The sequence below is a fragment of the Bos taurus genome, chromosome 3, assembly GCF_002263795.3.
Source record: "Bos taurus isolate L1 Dominette 01449 registration number 42190680 breed Hereford chromosome 3, ARS-UCD2.0, whole genome shotgun sequence".
In the NCBI taxonomy this organism is placed as follows: Eukaryota; Metazoa; Chordata; class Mammalia; order Artiodactyla; family Bovidae; genus Bos; species Bos taurus.
The window spans coordinates 20,538,305-20,560,778 of record NC_037330.1 but is presented as its reverse complement, the minus strand read 5'-3'; the positions used below and the strand labels follow the sequence as shown (position 1 = coordinate 20,560,778).

The window sequence follows — 22,474 nt, the reverse complement described above, 5'->3', positions numbered from 1 at the left end:
TTATTTAATTCTCACAATTTCCTAAGGTTGATTATATTACCACCACTTATCAGATATGTAAATGGTTACAAAGGTTAAAAATATTGTATAAGGATGGGTTGTCTGACACAAGCAATACTGTCATTCTTTTTCTACATTTTTTTTTCAATTGCTAACAAGAAGAAAATCGAATTAATTTGAGTTTCATTGACTTTTATCTTTACTTTCCTCCTATGTAGATGTATGTTAACACACAGCAACAAGAACGGTAAATAATTACTAATCTAAGATAACTAAGAGTTGGCCATATTGTTATTATAATTATACTGAACTTATTTACATATCCTTTGTTTTATATCAAACTTTGAGCTCTTCTGGAGGAAAATCATGATTTTGATTAAATATAAAATAGGCAGTTAAACTTCAAATAGTACACACTTTGTAAGAAGCTGAAGCAAATGTCATTACTCAGGTAATCATTCTTGATTATTTCATTCACACACGTATTTACAAGTCTAAACAAAATGTACACATATAAACACCATATTTAAGTTTCTAAAAATTTATTTAATTGGAGAATAATTACTTTACAGTATTGTGATGGTTTTTGCCATACATCAATATGAATTGACCACAGGTATATGTGTCCCCTCCATCCTGAAGCCCCTTCCCACTCTCCTCCCCACCCTACCCCTCCAGGTGTCACAGAGCACTGGCTTTGGGTGCCCTGCGTCATACATCAAACTCCCACTGGCTATTTTACATATAGTAATATGTATGTTTCAATGCCATTCTCTCAAATCATCCCACCTTCTCCTTCTTCCACTGAGTCCAAAAGTCTGTTCTTGATATCCATAAACACCATATTTTTTAATGTTCTGTTTTCCATCGTTAAAGCACTGATTCCTTGAATCTAGTAAAAAAAATTTTCAAATAAAAGTTTATAATTAATATAATCATTTATATTTGAATATTGTTATTTTTTTTCAAATTTGAAGTTTTTATCATTAAATATTTGTCTTATTATGGTTTAGTTACACCCTCAATTGTTTAAAATAGAAGTAAGGGACTTCATGGGCTTCCCAGGTGGTGCTAGTGGTAAAGAACTCGCCTGCCAATGCATGAGATACAAGAGACAGGGGTTCGATCCCTGGGTGGGGAAGATCCCCTGGAGAAGGACATGGCAACCCACTCCAGTATTCTTGCCTGGGAAATCCCATGGACATGAGAGTCTGGTGGGCTACATTCCTTAGGGTTGCAAAGAATCAGAGAGGACTGAAGCAAGTTAACACACACACGAGGTACTTCATATTAGCTTCTGGATTTGCCATGTCTTGCCTACAATAAAACAAGTCACTGGGTTTATGCTGGAGACGACCATTCGTTTCAGTCCTATTTTTAGAGGGACGGGAATACAAAAGAAGTTCTTAATCTGGAGACACTTAAAATGGCTCTTTTAGTTTTCTTCAAAAAGGAAACAGGCTGCCAAACTTCAGGATCATCACAACATCCTTTAAATATATATCTTGTATAAAATGTTTACATTCTATTAAATACTGTATCTTAGCCACATATAAAATAACACTGCCACTGACATCAGTGGAATTTCATGGACAATGGAATGAGTAAGTCTTGTCAAAATAGGCATATTCCTCCCCCTCTAAAACATTATAATTGTCTAAATATAAATACTTAAACGGATGCAGTGTCCATGTATTACTTACACGTTGACAATTGTCTAAAAAAAGCACGAAGTTCATAGACAAGCCTTTCTCTCCTTGTTTCTTCTGAAAAATGAATAAAATGGAAAAAAAATCTTATACCACATTGAAATTCAAATTATAGGTTGCTATTGTTCAATTGCTAAGTCATGTCCGACTCTTTGTGACCTGGTGGACTGTGGTCTGCTAGGCTCCTCTGTCTGTGGGATTTTCCAGGCAAAAGTACTGGCATGGGTGGCCATTTCCTCCTCCAGGGGATCTTCCTGGACCAAGGATTGAACCTGCAGCTCCTGCACGGGCATGCGGATTCTTTACCAATAAGCCACCAAGGAAGTCCAAATTATAGATAAGAAAAAACAAAAACCAATGACATGAGAGAATTTTCAACTAGTGGTAACTTACAAGATCTGCAGTCACTTTTTTCATTAACAATTGTTTGCTGTTTTCTATATTTTAAATTGTATTATACTTTAAGTAAAATATTTATTATATTTAAAAATTCAAATAACATTTTAAATAACAATTTTTAGATATTAAGATTTTTCTCATTTGTATCCATTTAAAGATTCGTATTTTCACTTTAACATAACTTTTCTTGCAAAATGTACATCAAAAATAGAAAAGAATGCCAAAAGGGAAGTTTTATTATGCGGTAGAAAAACTGAAAAGGAAAGAAACTTTAGAGGTGACAAAAACCTATGATATTTCAATGGGTTTCTGATCTCCTGTAAAGAATTTGAAAATTGTATACAAAGCTTAATAAAATAAACTTAACAGCCAGATTCATGTTAGCGTGCTCCGGGTGTAGTTTTAACTGTACACTTCCCCCAATAGAATGAAAGAATAATGATTTGGTGACGTTGAATGTATTGATTAAACTGTGAGCCCAATAAACACTGGTTACTTTTTTGGTAGAAATATTTACAAGCAATTACAGTCACTGATTTCTTGCAGTTGTTTCTTGATATGTTCCTGATTTTACAATTCCCCAACGCAAAGGTGCAGAAAACTAATATTTACCTTCCTTTATGAAAAATGGCATGATGGAGAGAAGACTCGCAGGGTATAAACACAAAGGCAGACATTTGGAAGTTGATGGCTTTAAGATTCATTTTGTTGTTAAGTTTTTGTCATTTCTTAAATAAAATTTTTGAGTTTTTCCTTAAAATCCCAGCGCTTCTTTATGTTAGCCCAACCAAGTACATGATTCCTACCCATTTTTGACCCTGTTCACTGCTCCTGCCCGCAGTTTCAGCATCACAGGTCCCCGGTATCCTGGGCGAGTTGAAGCCCACGGAGTCTAAAAACCCAGGGCCCCCAAAACTGGGAGGTTCCTGGCTCTGTTGGACCCACAGCCTGAGAGTTCCAGCGGCGGACCACAGCTCCAAGCTCTCCTAGGGGATGTGAGACCTCTCCCAGAATATCCTGTTCCTTTTGTTCGTTTGTTCAACAAACGTGTTCAACTCCCGATGCCCCTCAGTCTTCGGAAAATCATTTAGGGCCTCACTTTGCAGGGCAGTGTCCTCGCCTTGTTAATAATCCAAAGAAGCCGCGGAAGACGAATCTCAGGCACTATTTAGCAGATACTACCAAACGCTGCCCCTCCAAGTGCCGTGAATCTGCGGGGAACATAAGGCCTCCTCCCTTCCCTTCATCCTTCACTACCACCCAAGAAAGCGTTAATGGCAAAGAGCGACCACGGCGAAGCTCTGCCGTGAGTGCATCCGAGCCAGCCTTATGCCAAGTTCCTCCACACCGCGAGGCGCCACCTTCTCCCCAAGCCAGCAGAAGGGTTGGCAAGCCGCGGCCAGGCCTCGAGGCTAAGGGAGGGGTGGGGTCTGAGCATAGAGGCCTCAAAAACCTCCGGGCTGGAGGTGGATCGAGAATTACGTGCGGGATTGGCGGGGTATCTCTGCTGAATTCGTCCATTCAGTCGGGAGGCTGGGTTCCCCGGACCGCGTAGCGGAACTACAACTCCCGAAACCACTGCTGCCCGGACTTCCGGAAGCCCGAGCTGGCCGGGGAGGAAGTTGCTGAGACCCGGCCAAAAGAACGGGGGTTAATTTAGAAAGAAAAACGGCGGGTGGGAAGAGCTATAGGGCTAACCTGTCAGTTCGCCACCATGAACGTGGTTTTTGCTGTAAAGCAATACATTTCCAAAATGATAGAGGACAGCGGACCTGGCATGAAAGTACTTCTCATGGATAAAGAGACGGTGAGTTTGCTTTTGCTCAGTGTTTGGGGGGGGGGAACCCTCCTCCCTTGCAATAGCTGGTCCCATTCCAGTGTAGGGTTTAGCATTTAATTAAAGATTTGTAAGTTTAGCATGGAACTGAAAGGCTTTATAAAGCTTGCCTAGATGGTTTTCACTCTGAATGATTCTAACCACTGCCAGAGAGTCTTCTTGTACCCAAAACAATGGATTAAAATCAGAAATCTTTTTCTAAATGCCTCTGCCAAGAAATGATATATAAGACAGACCACTGGTAAGACTTTGGGATTGCCCTGTTGTTTCCACTCAGCGTTGTGTTTTTAAAGTAAAGCTATTAGAGCTCAAACTGAGATGACAGGTTATTATTTATCGGTCACAAAATTAAAAAAAAAAAAAAACTCTTAAGGTGGTGGGAAATTTTTTGTCAATTTATGGGTTGTCCGTGTTCAGAGAGAGCATTTCATTTTGGTACATTACTTATTATTTTAGATGCTCAGTAAATGTTATTACATATGTTAGTATTTAAGTTATCCCAGTAAGTAGTATTAATGAAAAAAAATTTTTTTAAGTCTTAGGTATTGCTGCTTATTTTTATTATTCTGGACTAGTATAATATTAGTTAATTTTTTTCTTTACAGACTGGCATAGTGAGTATGGTATACACACAATCAGAAATTCTCCAGAAGGAAGTGTACCTTTTTGAACGCATTGATTCTCAAAATCGAGAGATCATGAAACACCTGAAAGCAATTTGTTTTCTTCGACCTACCAAGGTACTACATAAACAGCTGCATCTGCTTAGGCAAATACAGCACACACTGTGATCTAGAAGTATTATGAAGACAAAATAAATTTCTATTATCATCGTTTGTGGCATCATAATTATACTGGCTTATCAGTTATAACCATGACTTTCCTCCTTTCCATATCTCAGTCACTCCTCACAGCTAGATTTCCTTCAAGATGTTTTGTAGGTTCTTAGCTACTTGCAACGCCGCTAACTGCCCTGAGACCCACATCTCTTTATTCTGAATGAAACTCCACACCTATCACACTGAACACCATTACCATTTAATCTTACATACTTATGTCAGTGTTTTGAGTCTTTATCATTTTATTCATATCTATGTTCAGGAATCTTTAATGGCTCAATTTTACTTCCCTGACATATTTAGTAGCCGTCAGGGCCCTCTAGCTGGCCTGGTCTGCCCTTAGGTATTCAGTCTTGTATGTCCTGTCTCTCTCCTCCACTGCAGCCAAATAGGCCTTTGTATGATCCTTCTACATGCTCACTCCTGCCCTCTGTTTGTTCTTTTCTCCTAATTAAAGGTTCTTTAGCTTTCTGTTGGAGAAGGCAATGGCACCCCACTCTAGCACTCTTGCCTGGAAAATCCCATGGACGGAGGAGCCTGGTAGGCTGCAGACCATGGGGTCGCTAAGAGTCGGACACGACTGAGTGGCTTCACTTTCACTTTTCACTTTCATGCATTGGAGAAGGAAATGGCAACCCACTCCAGTGTTCTTGCCTGGAGAATCCCAGGAACGGGGGAGCCTGGTTGGCTGCCGTCTATGGGGTTGCAGGGAGTCAGACACGACTGAAGCAACTTAGCAGCAGCAGCAGCCTTCAGTCATTTTTCGTCCATTATCTTCTAAATCTAACTTGAATCCTCCTTTAAAAATCCTTTACTATTTCTGTCTTATTTTGTATATTCTCTTGTTTTATATTTATGTTCTTAACTCCAGTGCTTGTGTATTGTGTACTTTCCAAGATGCAAATCTGACCATGTCACCACGCTTGAAATCCTTGAATGATTTCTCATTGCTTTTATGATAAACACACAACTCCTTCTTAAGTGTGGCCTACAAGGCCCTGTATGGTCTAGTTCCTACTATTTCTGTAGCCTCATTTCAAACCATTCCCCGTTTGGTCTTAGCCACACTATTCTTTCAGTCCACTATTCCATCATGCTGCAGGACCTTTGCACAGGTTTCTCTGTTTACCTGGACCATCTTCACTCCATCAAGCAAATCTTTCCTGGCCTTGCTGACCAGGTCAAATCCCCCTCTTATAAGTACTTATAGCACCATCTTCTCCAGCCTATTACTTGTCATGGTTGAAGTCTCATATGGTTTGTATGATTAATTAATATGTCTCATGTACCAGCAGTAAATTCCAGGAAAGCAGAGATGATGTCCATATTTTCACACTACTATGTCCCCAGTGTCTACCACATAGCAGATACTCAATAAGTAGTTCTGAATTAATTAATATATCAAGTAATTTTTTTGTTATAGTAGTTTCCAATTGTTTCTTATTAGTCATGAAATTTTGGTTCTGAGAGGGGTTTTAAAGATAATTTAGTCCATCATTGCCGAACTTTTTTTATTAGAGAAGCTCTTTCACAGCCTTATGTATATGTTCTCTCAAGCTCAAAATGTGTTCTTAGAAACAATTTTTCCTTAAGATTACATTTAAAGTTAATTTTTAATATAGTTTAAAATTTAAATGACAATTTTTAAGGTCTTTTTTCCATTTAACAAGCAATATGTATTGCTTACATTGCTTTTCATTCTGTAAGGAGATGTATGGTTTTTTAACATTCAAAAATGATATTTTATATCATGTATAGTTTGGAGATCAACTTTATACTGAAATTTAGCCATATGTTATAGTTTCAAAAGCAGATAAAACCTTCATTATGATCTTACATAATTGGAATTATGTTTTGACCATTTGAAAATCAGTTGTTTTTTATTTCTAAATTTCATGTTTTATTTTTAAATAATGCAATTATACAAAAGGCCTTAGCCTACCATGTATAAATACTTCAGAAATACTGCAGTTCTGCCACCTGTGGTCCCAATAAGTTAAAAGCCCAAGTGAATATAATTAACTATATTTTCTCTTGAATGTTGGTTTTTAAATGTGTCTAAAAAATTTTAGACAAATTTTGATATTCTACAAAAAAATAAGAATTTTGATCAGATGAATACAAATTTACAGACAAACCGCTTGAGGCAAATTTGCATAATTGTTATCTATTTCATGTTGTATTTCAACATCTATGTACTTTATATTTTTAATAACTAATTTGGCCAGAGCAGTACAGCTATATCACATATGATTTGATCATTATATTTAATGTATCTCTTTTATCCCCAGTCCTCACCCCTCCCGACATAGGCACACTTAATCTAGACTTGAGCACAGTAGGCTCTTAGTAAATACATACTTATTACTTCATCATTAAGTGGTTTTTCTCATTTTGTTTGCTTGTTCTTTTCTAGGAGAATGTGGATTATCTGATTCAGGAGCTCCGAAGACCTAAATACAGTATATATTTTATTTGTAAGTATTTTTTCACCTGTTCAATCATGTAACTAAATCCTAGCTAATATGTTCTACTGGCTACTGCATATTATCAGTAAATTACTTGAGTCCATCACTCTTAAGAGTCTGGTGGGTGTTTTGTCCTTCAAAGTATTACCAGTCAATTGGACCAGCATTCTGTTTCTGAGAGCTAAATGTGGTTTCCACTCATCATTGACTGCTTAGGTTAAAAAAAAAATTTAAGTTGTACCTTGCCTTTCAAATTTCTTTATAAGTCAAAAGTTGTAAGTAGTTAACTTTCACATTCCCCTTTGCCGAAAAATGTATGTATACTTATTCCTAGTTTACACTGTTTTGAACTGAGGCATAGAAGCCGATTTATTTATTTGGAGGGAGGATGTAGTTGAGTTTGTTGGAAAAGCAGAGATTTAGTTTACATACCATTCTTCTCTTTGCAACTTTGTGTAATACTTGAAAGTAAAAGTCATCAGATATGTATGTCCTATTTGCACAACTTTGGGGGAGGGGAAGAGAGGTGGAGGCCTGGAAATAAACTAGGTTTGTGGTTATCATACAATTTATATGGATTTTTTTTTTTAATCTAATACATTTTGCTTTGGAAGTTACATCTTTTCTCCTCTAGATGTCATTATTGATCTTTATAACATTAATGTAGGTTACTTAAAAGCTTTGGAGTTTCTGGGTTTAGACTATATTCTAAGACATACATACTTTCCTCAGGATATATTACAATTTAATAATGGTATCAAAAATTAACATTTGTGATAAGACACTGTATTTTATAAAAACTCTCATGTATTATTTTATTCAGCCTTTAAAACAACTTCAGGAGGTGGAAATAGGCAATTTTATTCATTTCTATTATCCTATGTTTGTTTTTGTCATTGTTTTCTTTTCGGTTAATAATCACAGGTTTTCCTTTTCAATTAAACTTTTTCTTTTGAGATAATTGTAGATTCACATACAGTTGTAAGAAATAATACATAGATCCCATATACTGTTTACCCAGTGTCCCCTAATGAAGCATCTTACATAACTATAGTTGGGTATGACATCATACCATATTGACATTGATACAGTAAGGATGCAAAGCATTTCCATCTTCCTAGGATCCCTCACGTTGCATTTTGTCTACTTTCCTCCCATCCCAGCCTCCTCAGTAACCTCTGGCAACCACCAACCTGTTTTCCATTTGTATAATTTTGTCATTTCAATAATGTCATATAAATGGAATCATGCAGTATATAACCTTCTGAAATTGGCTTTTTTTCATTCAGCATAATTCTTTAACGATTTATCCAGGTTGTTGTGTATCAATACTTGATTTAAAAAAAAATTTTTTTTTATTTATTCCATGGTGTGACTGTACCACAATTTGTTTAACTGTTCACATAATGAAGGACATCTTAGTTGTTTCTAGTTTGGGCTAATACAAATAAAGTTGTTATAAATATTTGTGTACAGGTTTTTGTGTGAACGTAAGTCTTTATCTCTCTGTAATACATAATTCCCAGGGATCAATTGCTGGGTCATATGATAGCTGCATGTTTAATGTTTTAAAAAACAACTAAATGTTTTCTGGAATGACTATGCCATTTTACATTTCCAGTAGCAATATCCAGGCAATCTAATTTCTTTGTATCCTAACAAGCATTTAGTGTTGTCCCTGGTTTTCATTTTAGCCATTCTGATACATATTTAGTCATTCAGTAGTTTTTTAATCTGTTTACAAGCTAGGTACTTAGGATAGGAAAGTATAGAAACTTTTGTATTCAGCCACACACACACACATTTATAGAAAGAGATTGATTCTCCATGCTGCCAAATCTGTGTGCACATTTAATAGAATCACTGTTTTGCTGAGTCTCTTAACTAAAAAGTGAATAGATCATGAGATAAAAGACTCCTTTTTCCTCTGAAGAGTTATCTGATACAGTGGCCAACATTAATAATGAATAATAAATCTAGTATTTACTCTTCTGGTTCTAGAGATTGATTTAGGCTGTGAATCTATGAAGTCGAAGGGAAAAATTATATATGTTAAAGTAGTTAGCACTAAGCCTAGGAAAAATAGACTGTTGAAATGTCTTGGGTGGAGCAATTTCACAGTTTTATTTAATTGAAATAAACATCAATAACCTCAGATGTGCAGATATCTTATGGCAGAAAGTGAAGAGGAACTAAAAAGCCTCTTGATGAAGGTGAAAGAGGAGAGTGGAAAAGTTGGCTTAAAGCTCAACATTCTGAAAATGAAGATCATGGCATCTGGTCCTATCACTTCATGGGAAATAGATGGGGAAACAGTGGAAACAGGTCAGACTTCATTTTTGGGGGCTCCAAAATCACTGCAGATGGTGACTGCAGCCATGAAATTAAAAGACGCTTACTCCTTGGAAGAAAAGTTATGACCAACCTAGATAGCATATTGAAAAGCAGAGACATTACTTTGCCAACAAAGGTCCGTCTAGTCAAGGCTATGGTTTTTCAAGTGGTCCTGCATGGATGTGAGAGTTAGACTGTGAGGAAAGCTGAGTGCCGAAGAATTGATGCCTTTGAACTCTGGTGTTGGAGAAGACTCTTGTGAGTCCCTTGGACTGCAAGGAGATCCAACCAGTCCATTCTAGAGGAGATCAGCCCTGGATGTTCTTTGGAAGGAATGATGCTGAAGCTGAAACTCCAGTACTTTGGCCACCTCATGCGAAGAGTTGACTCATTGGAAAAGACCCTGATGCTGGGAGGGATTGGGGGCAGGAGGAGAAGGGGACAACAGAGGATGAGATGGCTGGATGGCATCACTGACTCGATGGACGTGAGTCTCAGTGAACTCCGGGAGTTGGTGATGGACAGGGAGGCCTGGTGTGCTGCAATTCATGGGGTTGCAAAGAGTCAGACACGACTGAGCAACTGAACTGAAAATGAGTTTATATATAGTGATTTTATTCTTTATAGACTTTCAGCACAGTTTATATCAGCACTAAACTGGCCTTCTGCTTATGTCATTTTCTAATAATTGTATTTTTGTATATTCTTATGTGTACTAAATATCTTGTATTAGTATTAGTATCCCATCCTTTATTTTTAAAAAAACTTTGTTGTGGAAGTTTTCAAATATATACAAAAGTAGACAGAATAGCCTAATAAATCCCAATGTACCCATCACCCAGTTTCTACAGTTACTGTACCATGACCAATCTTGTTTTAGCTGTACTGCTATCTACTCCCTCATCAACATTATATTGAAGAAAATCTAACAGGTTGTATGATTTCATCCATAAATATTTCCATGTGCATCTTTAAATGATAGGGACTCGTTTTTAAAACATACTATTAGTACCTCATTCAGTGCTCAAATTTCAAATTCTTTCATGCCTTTTTTTCCCTGCTCAGTTTGTTTGAATTAGAGTCATAGCAAGGAGCCTGGTAGGAGGCCGTCTATGGAGGAGGCCGTCTATGGGGTCGCACAGAGTCCAACAGACTGAAGCAACTTAGCAGCAGCAAGGTCCACACATTGCTATTGGAAGATACATTGTTGAAATTTCTTGAATCTTCTATAGTTCCTCTCTCTAACTTCACCCCCACACAGTCTATTTATTGAATAAACCACTAAACCACCTCCTTCTGTTAGTTTCCTTCAGCCTGGATCTTGCTGATTACATCCACATGGGATAGTTTAACATGCTCTTTGCAATTTAAAGAACTGTCCTTCAGTTCCTATAAATTGGTACTTGGATACACAGGTTTAATTAAATTCAGATTTGATTTTCTTTTGACAAGACTTTCATCAGCAGTGTTGTGTGCTTCTGTTGACTGTCTTACTGTGACACTAGCAAAGGTTAATGCTCAATATTTCTATCCATTGATTCATTAGGAGTGGGGAAAAAAAAATGGTGTTTTAAATTCTATTGTTATCATTCCTGCTTTGCTTTTTAGCTGGAAAATTGCTATAAAGAGTTTCCCCTCATCTATTAATACTATTTGGTTATCTGATGGTACAGTTGGGATATAAAAGGACAAATACTTATTTTTTCCTAAATATTTGCTCTTTTCAATATAATGATTTGGTTCCCTGGCATCCTCCAATGCCTATAATGATGGTTCCTTTTTTTTAAGTATTATGAATTTACAGATTTAAACATATTTGTGTTATTCATTCCAATGTGAAAGTGTTTGACATATACCACAATGTAAAGTATAGTACCACATATACTAAACTTCACTTAGTTTATTAGACTTTAACTGTCAGGCCCCTTTATGTCTAATTGTAACAAAAATTATCTCCTCTGAGTAAACCACATCTTACATGTCTATTTCAGATTTCAGTAATGTGATAAGCAAGAGTGATGTGAAGTCATTAGCTGAAGCTGATGAACAGGAAGTTGTGGCTGAGGTTCAGGTAAATACATTGTTCCTCTAACACATCTCTTTTATTGGCCCTTTTGAAAGATTTGAGTCTATAAATAAGGAAAGTGCTTATCTCTTAAGAAAGGAAGCTGTTGATCAGACACAATAAATGTGCATTGCATCACACTCTACTCATATATATATAGAAAGTTTGGAAGAGGTATCAAATTGAATGGGAATAGAACTAAAGAAGTCAGTGGGAATAAGGAGATTGGAATGGTACTGGATTGGTAGGGAGGGTTGGAGTCAGAGGCAGTTATGTTTTATAAAGGCAGTCTTATGAGCTATGCTATAAGAATGTTCATCTGCACAGTTATAGTTTATGTCTGATTGGAAGAGAATAGGAAGTAAAGGATGAATGAGGTTTGTTAAAGTTCTGTTTGTGATTATCTTGCTTTGGGAATAAGCAGATTGGTCATTAGGTTAAAACTTGGAAACTCTTTAATATTCTACATGCTATGAAATACCTCACATTAGAACATTTCATGTTACCTTTTCCTTCTTAAACCCTTTAGTGTTCTTGAACACATTTAGCACAAATGTTTTAAACACTTTTATCACCTCAGTGAAGAATATCATCCTCAGGGGAGCAAATAAGCAAGTTTTGGATTTTTAGAAGGATGTGCTAGGTGATAAATGAATAAAAAAGAATGACCTATTTTAAATCACATTCTCCCTCATGAGAATACATTGGACAGCAATGTTTTTACTCATCTGAGTGTAACACTGTATATCTTTAGCAGTGTTTTATTTTTACTAATTGCAAAGTCTCCTTAAATATGATATGTATACTTATACAACTTTTGTTTTTTGATTGGGTTTTTTTTTAAGATTTATTTTTGCTTCTATTCTATAATTGTCTTATTAATCCCCTCACATTGACTATTGTTACTCAATTGTTAATTGATCAATTTTTCTTTTTTATACCTGCATTTCCTCCAACTTGATTGTATCACATAGTATTACATCACATATGAAAAATATTATTGCATGATACAGTTAGGAGCTTGTGGAATAACTGACTGATCTTGGTGCTTTGTTTGTAGGAATTTTATGGTGATTACATTGCTGTGAATCCACATTTGTTTTCCCTCAATATTTTGGGTTGCTGCCAGGTATGGAAAGAAGGAAGGTTTTTGTTTGTTTATCAGATGGAAGTTAATTCAGTAAGTAATTGGACTTGTAAGAAAAAATTCAAATATGTTCTATGAATGTATGTTTTTAACAAAAAGGGTCGAAATTGGGATCCAGTCCAACTATCCAGAACAACTCAAGGACTGACAGCTCTCCTTTTATCTCTGAAGAAATGTCCGATGATTCGTTATCAGCTTTCATCAGAAGCAGCAAAGAGACTTGCAGAATGTGTTAAGGTACGGCGTTCTGTATCCCCAGTTCCAAAACATCAAGACCATTCATTTCCTTATCATATTTCCAAAACTAAAGGAATATTTTATCTGAAACCAAGGAGATGATTTGTTAGGTTTATTGGCAAAGAGGTAGGAATTATATTTTAAGACCCAAGGCAACAAATTAGAGCTAAGATTCTTAGGTTTAACTCAGGAAACATTTGCAAGCTACTTAACTTCTTTTGATCCTGTTAAACCACTTGTAAAATAAGAGTTTCAAATCCTAACTCCTTAAACAGAATGCTACTAAAATTTTGTCAAGCTTTTGAATCCTTTTATGGAAGGCCTATGAAAGTGCAAAATAACTGTTGTAAATGTGGTTTTTATGTATGAATTTTCTATTTATGTCATCTCTATCTGCTACCAATTGGTTGACCAAACGTCTTTCTCTCTTACCCACAGCAAGTGATAACTAAAGAATATGAACTGTTTGAATTCCGACGGACTGAGGTCCCTCCGCTGCTACTTATTTTAGATCGCTGCGATGATGCCATCACCCCATTGCTAAACCAGGTGCAGAGCCCTTTGTTAGCACAATGGAAGGATGATTTCAAGTGGTGTTCATCAAAATGCAGACGTGGAAATGAACATGGTCCATTTATTTGCCTCCTTATTTTTAGCTATTCTTGTTTTTGCCTTGTATTTCCTAGTATTCTGGTATCAGTGTTCTAGCCACAGTCATCTTCAACTCTTGCTTCTGCCTCATGCTTCCTGTCTCTTTCTGCCACCATTCCTAAGTAAGGCAGCTTCTAGGTTCTCTGGGGTTTCCATGGTGGCTTAGCAGTGAAAAATCTGCCTGCAGTACAGGAGACACAGGAGACATGGGTTCAATCCCTGGGTTGGAAAGATCCCTAGAGGAAGGCATGGCACTCCAGTGTTCTTGCCTGGAGACTCCCATGGACAAAGGAGCCAGGGTCACAAAGAGTCATACACGACTGAATCAACTGACTACGCATGCACGCTAGGTTCCGTAGATTCTACTTTTCCAGTGTCTATCTGTTCTTTCCCATTCATATTGCCATTACCTTGGTGTGACTAATCTCTTACAGCAGTAGTCCCCAGCCTTTTTGCCACCAGGGACAGGTTTCATGGAAGACAGTTTCCCCACAGAAGGGCTCAGGGGGAGGGCAGCCAGAGGGGTGGTGGTCTGGCCTTGTATGGTGGTGTTCAGGTAATGCGATCTGTAGGGAGTAGCAGATGAAGCTTGGCTACACTCGCTCACCCAAGGCTCACCTCCCGCTGTGCAGTCTGGTCCCTGACAGGCCAAGGACCACTACCAGTCTGCGGCCCAGGGGTTGGAGACCCCTGTGTTATAGGAATTCTGAAATAGTCATCTACTGGATTTCCCACTTTTAATTGCTTTCCACTATAATGTATCTCACAGATACAATGTTATTAAATTACTTTTACTAAAGTTCACAACTCTTAACCTATTACTCCTGACTTAAAAATCTTACCTGTTTCCCATTTGCCTGCTGAATTAAATACAGATTCCTGAACTTGACCACCATGATCCTTCATAATGTGGGCTCAACCTTATAGAAAACCTGCAGCTCACTACTGTGTAGATATGCCTCATTATTCTCTGCCATCATTTTATTCATGTTGTGACCTCGATCTGAACTCTGGAGTGTTTGGAATACATTCTCTCCCCATCTTCACCTCTTAAAATTCTTATTTTTTAAAACCACTTGAAACATCTCCTTGAAGCTTTTACTTTTTTGTCAGATAGGATTTTTTTTTCCTTCGAATTACTGTAGAACTTTTTGTCTCATGTCTCATACTGCACTATGTTGTACGTTTGTTTTCACATTCTCCTAGGTTGTACATCCCTTCAAGGCAGACTCTGTCTTACTATTGCTTGTTCTGTGAATTCAAGTGCAGTGCCTTACAGTTTGTAGATGCTTTATTAATAGTGACTTTAAATTTGTAGGAAAAGGCACAGCCTATATTTCAGTTCCATCTCAGCTTATAATAATGTTAATGCTAGGGGAAATCTGTGGCTATGGAGTACAACTTCTCTATAATATGACTGCCTTATATTCTTAAAATTCAAAGTAATATAACTTTACATATTTTATATACTTTTAGTAATAATGAAAGAAATTTGACAGTGTAAAAAAGTAGAAAGAAAAATAGTTGCCTTTAATTCTGTTTCCCAAAGAAAAGCAATCATTCACTCAACCTGAGGACCTGTTAGGTACCAGGTACTGTATTAAGTACAGGAGATAAAAGGTTAAAAGATACAGTCTCTGTTCTCAAAGAGTTCATGATCCAATGAAGAGAAAGTAAACGGATGATTTTAATTATGAAGTATGTGCTAATGGCAAAAGCATGCACAGGATGCTGTGTATGGAAGCATAAAACATTTTGTTGTACTTGTTTTAAATGCTCTAATGAAACTTGTTTTTTCAAGGATTCACTTGGCAAATATTTTAGGAAATATAGCGCCTTCTTTTATAACGTCTTAAGTTATTATAACAAATCTAGATTATTTATATATGTATCCACTTATATATAAATATTTAGTTTTAGACTCTAGGTTTAGGGGGTAATTTGCTGGAAAATACTTAGTTTTCTCTAATGGGCCTATGACTAAAAGTAACCTATTCTCCATAAAAGGTGAGAAGGCAAGTTTTGGGGTTTCTCCTTTTCAATTTTACCAAATAAGTTCACATTTTGTAAAACTGGAAACCAGTCCTTCTTCACAATGCATATTAAGTAAAAATATAAAATAAAATGGATTCACAGGCAACTTTCTGAATATGCATGTTTTGATCAACCTACAGGGTTTTTTCTGATAATATTAGTGTTCCCAGGATAAATATAGCACTACTCAGATCTGCAAGAACATACTTCTCATGCTGCAGAAAAACCACAGAAGCATACAGGAAATGGTACAGCTTATAACTGCAGTACCAATATAGCCCTATCTGTGAAGCCAAAAATATGCTCTTAATTCACAGGCAAAAATTGGAGCTAATGATAGATCTAATTTGTTTTCTTTCTATCAGGAATATTAATCTGGCTGCCCTTCTTCCAAAAGTGTGAAATCTAAAAGTATTTTGACTTTTGGATGTTTAACCAATTAAAACGAGAATCTTAATGCTTAGTATAGCACAAAATATTAATAAAATTTGAGCTAGAGAGCCTCCATGTAAAAAAGACTAGTTTACTAAGAATATTATCAGTTTTTGTTTTCCTGCCAATTAATATTTCCACATTTTGTCAGTTACCAATTTTTTTGTCATTATTCTTTATTTAGTGGACATACCAGGCCATGGTCCATGAACTACTGGGTATAAACAACAATCGGATTGATCTTTCCAGAGTGCCAGGAATCAGTAAAGATTTGAGAGAGGTGGTCTTATCTGCTGAAAATGATGAGTTCTATGCTAACGTAAGTGGTTTAGAGTTCTTTTTAATTTTTTCTATGTGAGGTTAGTCCTGATTTGTTAGAATGGGAGCAGGTGTGGGATTTCGTGTGGAAGGATGCGAGAGGCATCCTATAGATAAACTGCATCTCAAGGAAAGACAGAAGACTTTTTTCTAACCCTTTAACAATACTTTTTTCTTAGTAATCATGTACTTTGTTTCATACCTTAAAAATTAGAACCCAATTTATTTACCACCCTCCTATCCGTAGCTCTTTGTGAGATTAGTAGTGGTATTCATCACCAGTGTCCTGGCCAATATCCAGATTTGGTAATTACAATGAAATTTTCTTGCCCTTCAATTCTAACTGTATTCATTGTTCTTTTTCACTCCTTTTAAATTGTCTGAAAGTCAGCCTAGTGGATAGAACTCTGTGTGCAACTTCCTTTTTCACAGAATATGTACCTGAACTTTGCTGAGATTGGCAGCAACATAAAGAATCTCATGGAGGACTTTCAGAAGAAGAAACCAAAAGAACAGCAAAAACTAGAATCAATAGCAGACATGAAGGTAAATTGAACATGTACATGGATGACTAACATGCAAGACTTTGGAACTATTCATGTAAGCAACATTTCTGGAATATTCTGGGTCTGATTTCTGCCTTGATTCCTTTTGTTTGGTTCAAGATTATTTTCTGTTTCTCTTTAGGAAACAATATAGTAAAAACTTCATAGTAAGCCATGAACTTCTTTCCATTCCTCAGTCATATTTGAACTATTTAATGACTCAGTCTACTGACATATACCAGTCCTTCTCTTCTTATGCATAATAAAATGCTGTGTGATTGAAAGTTTTAGATGCCTTAGTCTGGGCAGAAGAATAATCCCTTCCTTTTTTTTCTCTTCTTCATACATGCCTGTCCTCAAGAAATAAGAAAACCCCCAATTGACATTTTTCTCATGGCAGGCCTTTGTTGAGAATTACCCACAGTTCAAGAAGATGTCTGGGACTGTGTCAAAGCATGTGACAGTGGTTGGAGAACTATCTCGGTTGGTCAGTGAGCGGAATCTGCTGGAGGTTTCAGAGGTTGAACAAGAACTGGCCTGTCAGAACGACCATTCTAGTGCTCTCCAGGTATCTGTTCGGTCCAATTTGATGAGCACCTACTGTAGTAAGCCACTGTGGCAAGCAGAGCAGGTGATACGAAGGCAAGTAATCCTTCTTAACCAACATGGAATTTACAGTCTAACAAGGAGTTGAGACAGGAGCACAAATTAGGATTGTTTAAGATAGATGGGCTTCCCTGGTGGCTCAGATGGTAAAGAATCTGCCTGCACTGCAGGAGACCCAGGTTCTGTCATTGGATGGGGAAGATATCCCTTGGAGAAGGAAATGGCAACCCACTCCACTATTCTTGCCTGGAGAATCCGTGGACAGAGGAATCTGGTGGGTTACAGTCCATGGGGTTCCAAAGAGGTGGACACGACTGAGTGACTAACACACACACAAGACAGATGATAAGAGGCACAGGAGAAGAAAAAATGTGCACTCCCTAAGGGTTCAGGCGATTAACTGAGTGTTTAGGAGGGCAACCCAGTCAACTAGAAAGAATGCTAGACTAAAATCAGAAGATCTAAATTTTAGTGTTTGATTTGCCACTGCTGGCTTTGGGACCTGGAGTTGTTGGCTTAATTTCTTAGCCATTTTCCTTATTTGTCAAATAGGTATAATGATATGTATCTCACAGGATTGTTAGGAAGATTTAAAGATACAGTGTCTATTAAAATGCTGGCATCACTGACTTGATGGACATGAGTTTGAGCAAGCTCCGGGAGTTAGTGATGGACAAGGAAGCCTGGCGTGCTGCAGTCCATAGGGTTGCAAAGAGTTGGACACGACTGAGCAACTGAACTGAAATTTATACTATTGAGCATCTGCTTTTTATTCCACAAACATGTGAATGCCTGCTCCATGTACAATGAGTATCTAGAGGAACAAAAAGAAATAAAATGCCATCTTTTTCCTCAAAGAGTTCACATATTAGTAAGGGAGAAAGAAATGTAAACCAGGAGTTATAATATATGCAATAAGTGCTATACTGGAGGTATTACAAAGGCATATGGAAATACAGAGGAAAGACGGCTATTTTCTGTAAGGATGTGGCTTCTTAGAGCTTCTTAGAGATGATGATATTACTTTTCAAGAAAAGAAATTCTCGGCAGAGAGAATGCAGACATGGAGATGTTAAGAAAATAAAAAGCCAAGGGAACAGAGACTAACTCAATGTAGCTAGTGCTGGATACAAGATAAGGGATGGTCTTAGATAAGCCAGAAGGACAGATTGAGTCCTGGTTATGGCCATTGAAAGGAGATAGGGCTTTAATCTTAAAATGACAGGAGCTATCAGAGGATTTTAGCAGAAAAGTAACATAATCAGACAATTAGGCAGCATTGTAAGTTAATATTTAAGTCAGAGTTGTGGTACTGACTATAGTAAGATTTGAGGTTATTAGGGACAGTTTCTTAGAGAAGGTGATATTTAGATGGACTGTAAATAATGAATAGAATCTGGAGGAGGATTTCAGCAAAGCAAAGATGCAGAAGTATGCAAAAAAATAATAAACAGCATGACCTGTTGAGAGTGGGTGTGGAAGAGAAATAGGAAATAAAATTGAATTGGTAAACAGAAGCTAGTTTATGAAGACGCTTGTCAGAGGAATTTGTATTTGCTGAGATAGGCAAAGAGATCCAGCATAGGGTCTTATATAGAAGTTGATATGATGAAAGTAGTATTTTAGGAAATTTAATCTAATAAGGATGCCTTGGAGGTGAAAAAATTAAAACCAGGGAGGCTAAAAAAACTCTTCATAGTAGTAAAAATGTACAGAAGGACAAATATGAAAGACAATATCAAAAGGAGAAAATAATTTAGAGACAGATTGGCTATAAGGATAACAAGAGAGAACAAATGAGAGATAATTCCAAAGTTCCTGAGACATGACAAAATGTGGTATCACTGACAGTAAGTAACTTGGGAATGAGAGTCCTTTGGGAAATGGCTGTTTCTAAGCCATTTATTATAAGAAGCACATTTCCTTACTAATAGGACCCTATATTCTAAACCCTAGTCTCTTTCTCTCCTGCTATTTTTCTTTGTAAAATAAAGCCAGCATGGTATAATGGAAGCAACACAGGGTTTGCAGCCAGACTGTCTTGGCTTATATCTGTCTCTATGTATCAACATTTCTTTGGGAAAATTACTTATTTTGCCCAAGCCTATCATAAAGTTTGATAATGATTTCAAACTTTTAGGTTGTTATCAGGATTCAGTGAAATGTAAAGTGCTTCCCACATGATAGGTGCTTTGTAAAAGTTAGTTTCTTTCCTCTTAGCATAATTTTTGGTTTTGTTTTGTTTTTGGCTGCCTTGGGCTTCCCTGGTAGCTCAGATGGTAAAGAATACACCTGCAATGCGTTCAGTCCCTGGGTTAGAAAAATCCCCTGGAGGTGGGCATGGCAACCCACTCCAATATTCTTGCCTGGAGAATTCCATGGACAGAGGAGCCTGGCAGGCTGCAGTCCATGGGGTCGCAAAGAATTGGATACAACTGAGCGACTAAGCACAGCCACAGCCTTGGGTCATAGTTGTGGCACTCGGGATCTTTCCTTGGTGCGGGGGCTCTCTAGGTGTGGTGCATGGGCTTAGTTGCTCCACAGTGTGTGGGATCTTAGTTCCCCAACCAGGAATCCAGCTGGCATCCCCTGCATTGGCAGGCAGATTCTTAACCATTGAACCACCAGGGAAGTCCTTAAGCCTAGTTTTTTAAAGATATGATACAATTGAAAGAAACAAATTCACCCACCTATGGTTGCTTTAGTTATATACTGTGATTTATAGTTGCTGATTTTTACTTTTTAAAAATCTTTATCAAGATTTCCTCTTGGTAAACATTATTTTTCAAATCATAAAGATGCTATTTGCTTTATATTTATGAAAAGTACTTCTGTCAGCAGTTCTAATTTTATCTCTGTATTCTTAAATCTTCACAAAGAACTCTTAGGGTGACTATTATTTTTAGTTGTATTAAATTCTAATTAGTTTTTAATCAATATTTGTTGAAATATAGTTGATTTACAATGTTGTGTTAATTTCTGCTGTATAGGAAAGTGATTTCGGTTTTATATATATATACTTTTTTATATTCTTTTCCATTATGGTTTATCCTGTTTTAATTCTTAGATAGATAATATAAGTATTTGATGAAATAGATAAATAGTACACACTGAATCTACTACTAAAGTTAGTAGTTTCACTTGCATCCTTACAGTTATTCTGTGCATGTGCAAGCCTGTGTGAGTGTGTGTATTTCCTTCTCTCTCTTTTTTAAAATTCAGATGATACCATATCGTACACATAGTTCTGCATTTTGCTTTTTCACTTACTTTGTGTCTCAGAGACTGTTCCAGACTAGAACCTAAACACTCATTCTATTAAATCACTAAACAGTATTCCTTTGTAAAGATACTTAATTATCTATTTAACTTCACCAACTTTGTTTAAACAATACTGCTAATAACAATTTAGAGTTGTTCTGTGGGCCTAATTGAAATATTCCTAAGGAAAACTTTTTATTTTTCTCAATAAAATGAATTTTGTTCTCTTATGAAATAAAAACAGAATTGTGTCCTGTAACTAAATTTAAATTTCCTTATGTTTCTTTATCATTTTAGCTTTCCCTTTAAAACAATAGAACCAAACTTAATCACTAGCCAATTTTAGTATCTTTATTTGTATCTCACCATATGGAAAGCATTTAGAAATGGCTACTATAATTCCTTTGCCTGAAATCTTATTTTTTGTTCATTTTAAAAGAAAAATAGACACTTTAAAATATGAATTCCATTTGTGATCCACTTTGCCAGTATAGCATACAGGGTTCCCCAACCACGGATCAAACCCGTGCCCTTTGCATTGAGAGCCTGGAGTCTCAACCACTGGACTGCCAAGAAATCCCTATATTTAAAAAAATTATCTTTTGAAGATTTTTTTGCCCATGGTATTAGGGTTTTACAGTGAGCAGTTGATTTCGACTCCACCACCATAAAGGATTTCTTTGGCAACATGATGTAAATAGTCAATAAAGAGAACTTTTGTTTAATAATGAGTAGATGCCAGGGGCTTGACCCCTAGATGGGATACAGCATTCCTTGGCTTGACCTTAGATGATAATAACGTCATGAAGCAATGAATTGATTTTTGAGTAGAGATGAAGTTTGCTTTATTGAATAATGACTGTATGATGGTGAGGGAAGAAAAGCTCATATATTGCTAAAAATTAACCTAAAAATTGCTGCCACTTCTAACCAGTTATCCAGTTTGATTCAGAAGAATTTCACTAGAACCAAACTGCAGTGTACTGCCATTGAAACATGCATAGCCTTGGAAAAGACTGATTAGTAAGGAAGAATTTTTTTCATACCATAAAGGAAAAATCTTCAGAAAATAAATAATTCCCCTCCCCACTCTGCATGGTTGTGTTGTCATATCACAACTTTTCATTTGAAAGAAGAATCTAGTCTGTATTCTTCTTTCCTGACCTTGGGTTCAGTTCAGTTCAGTTTAGTCGCTCAGTCGTGTCTGACTCTCTGCGACCTCATGAATCACAGCATGCCAGGCCTCCCTGTCCGTCACCAACTCCCGGAGTTTACCCAAACTCATGTCCATTGAGTCAGTGATGTCATCCAGCCATCTCATCCTCTGTCGTCCCCTTCTCCGTCTGCCCCCAATCCCTCCCAGCATTGGGGTCTTTTCCAATGAGTCAACTCTTTGCATGAGGTGGCCAAAGTACTGGAGTTTCAGCTTTAGCATCAGTCCTTCCAATGAACACCCAGGACTGATCTCCTTCAGAATGGACTGGTTGGATCTCCTTGCAGTCCAAGGGACTCTCAAGAGTCTTCTCCAACACCACAGTTCAAAAGCATCAATTCTTCGGCGCTCAGCCTTCTTCACAGTCCAACTCTCACAT

General features: G+C 37.0%; 1 protein-coding gene and 1 long non-coding RNA gene across 2 annotated transcripts in view; one reads left to right on the top strand and one right to left on the bottom strand.

Moving 5' to 3' along the window:
* Positions 1-525: 525 nt before the first annotated feature.
* Positions 526-3,671, bottom strand: LOC100847236 (uncharacterized). The gene is made up of 3 exons (XR_233885.5): positions 2,721-3,671; positions 1,704-1,766; positions 526-892 (listed from the first exon to the last, which is right to left on the bottom strand). It is a non-coding gene; the product is annotated as an uncharacterized lncRNA (long non-coding RNA).
* Positions 3,672-3,789: 118 nt separating this feature from the next.
* Positions 3,790-22,474, top strand: part of VPS45 (vacuolar protein sorting 45 homolog) — a 66,662-nt gene continuing 47,977 nt past the window's right edge. Inside the window, 10 exon segments of the mRNA NM_001083501.1 lie at positions 3,790-3,915; positions 4,551-4,685; positions 7,201-7,261; positions 11,578-11,657; positions 12,712-12,780; positions 12,898-13,035; positions 13,474-13,584; positions 16,337-16,471; positions 16,903-17,016; positions 17,416-17,583. Coding sequence (NP_001076970.1) covers positions 3,823-3,915; positions 4,551-4,685; positions 7,201-7,261; positions 11,578-11,657; positions 12,712-12,780; positions 12,898-13,035; positions 13,474-13,584; positions 16,337-16,471; positions 16,903-17,016; positions 17,416-17,583 — 1,104 coding nt within the window. The 5' untranslated portion in view covers positions 3,790-3,822.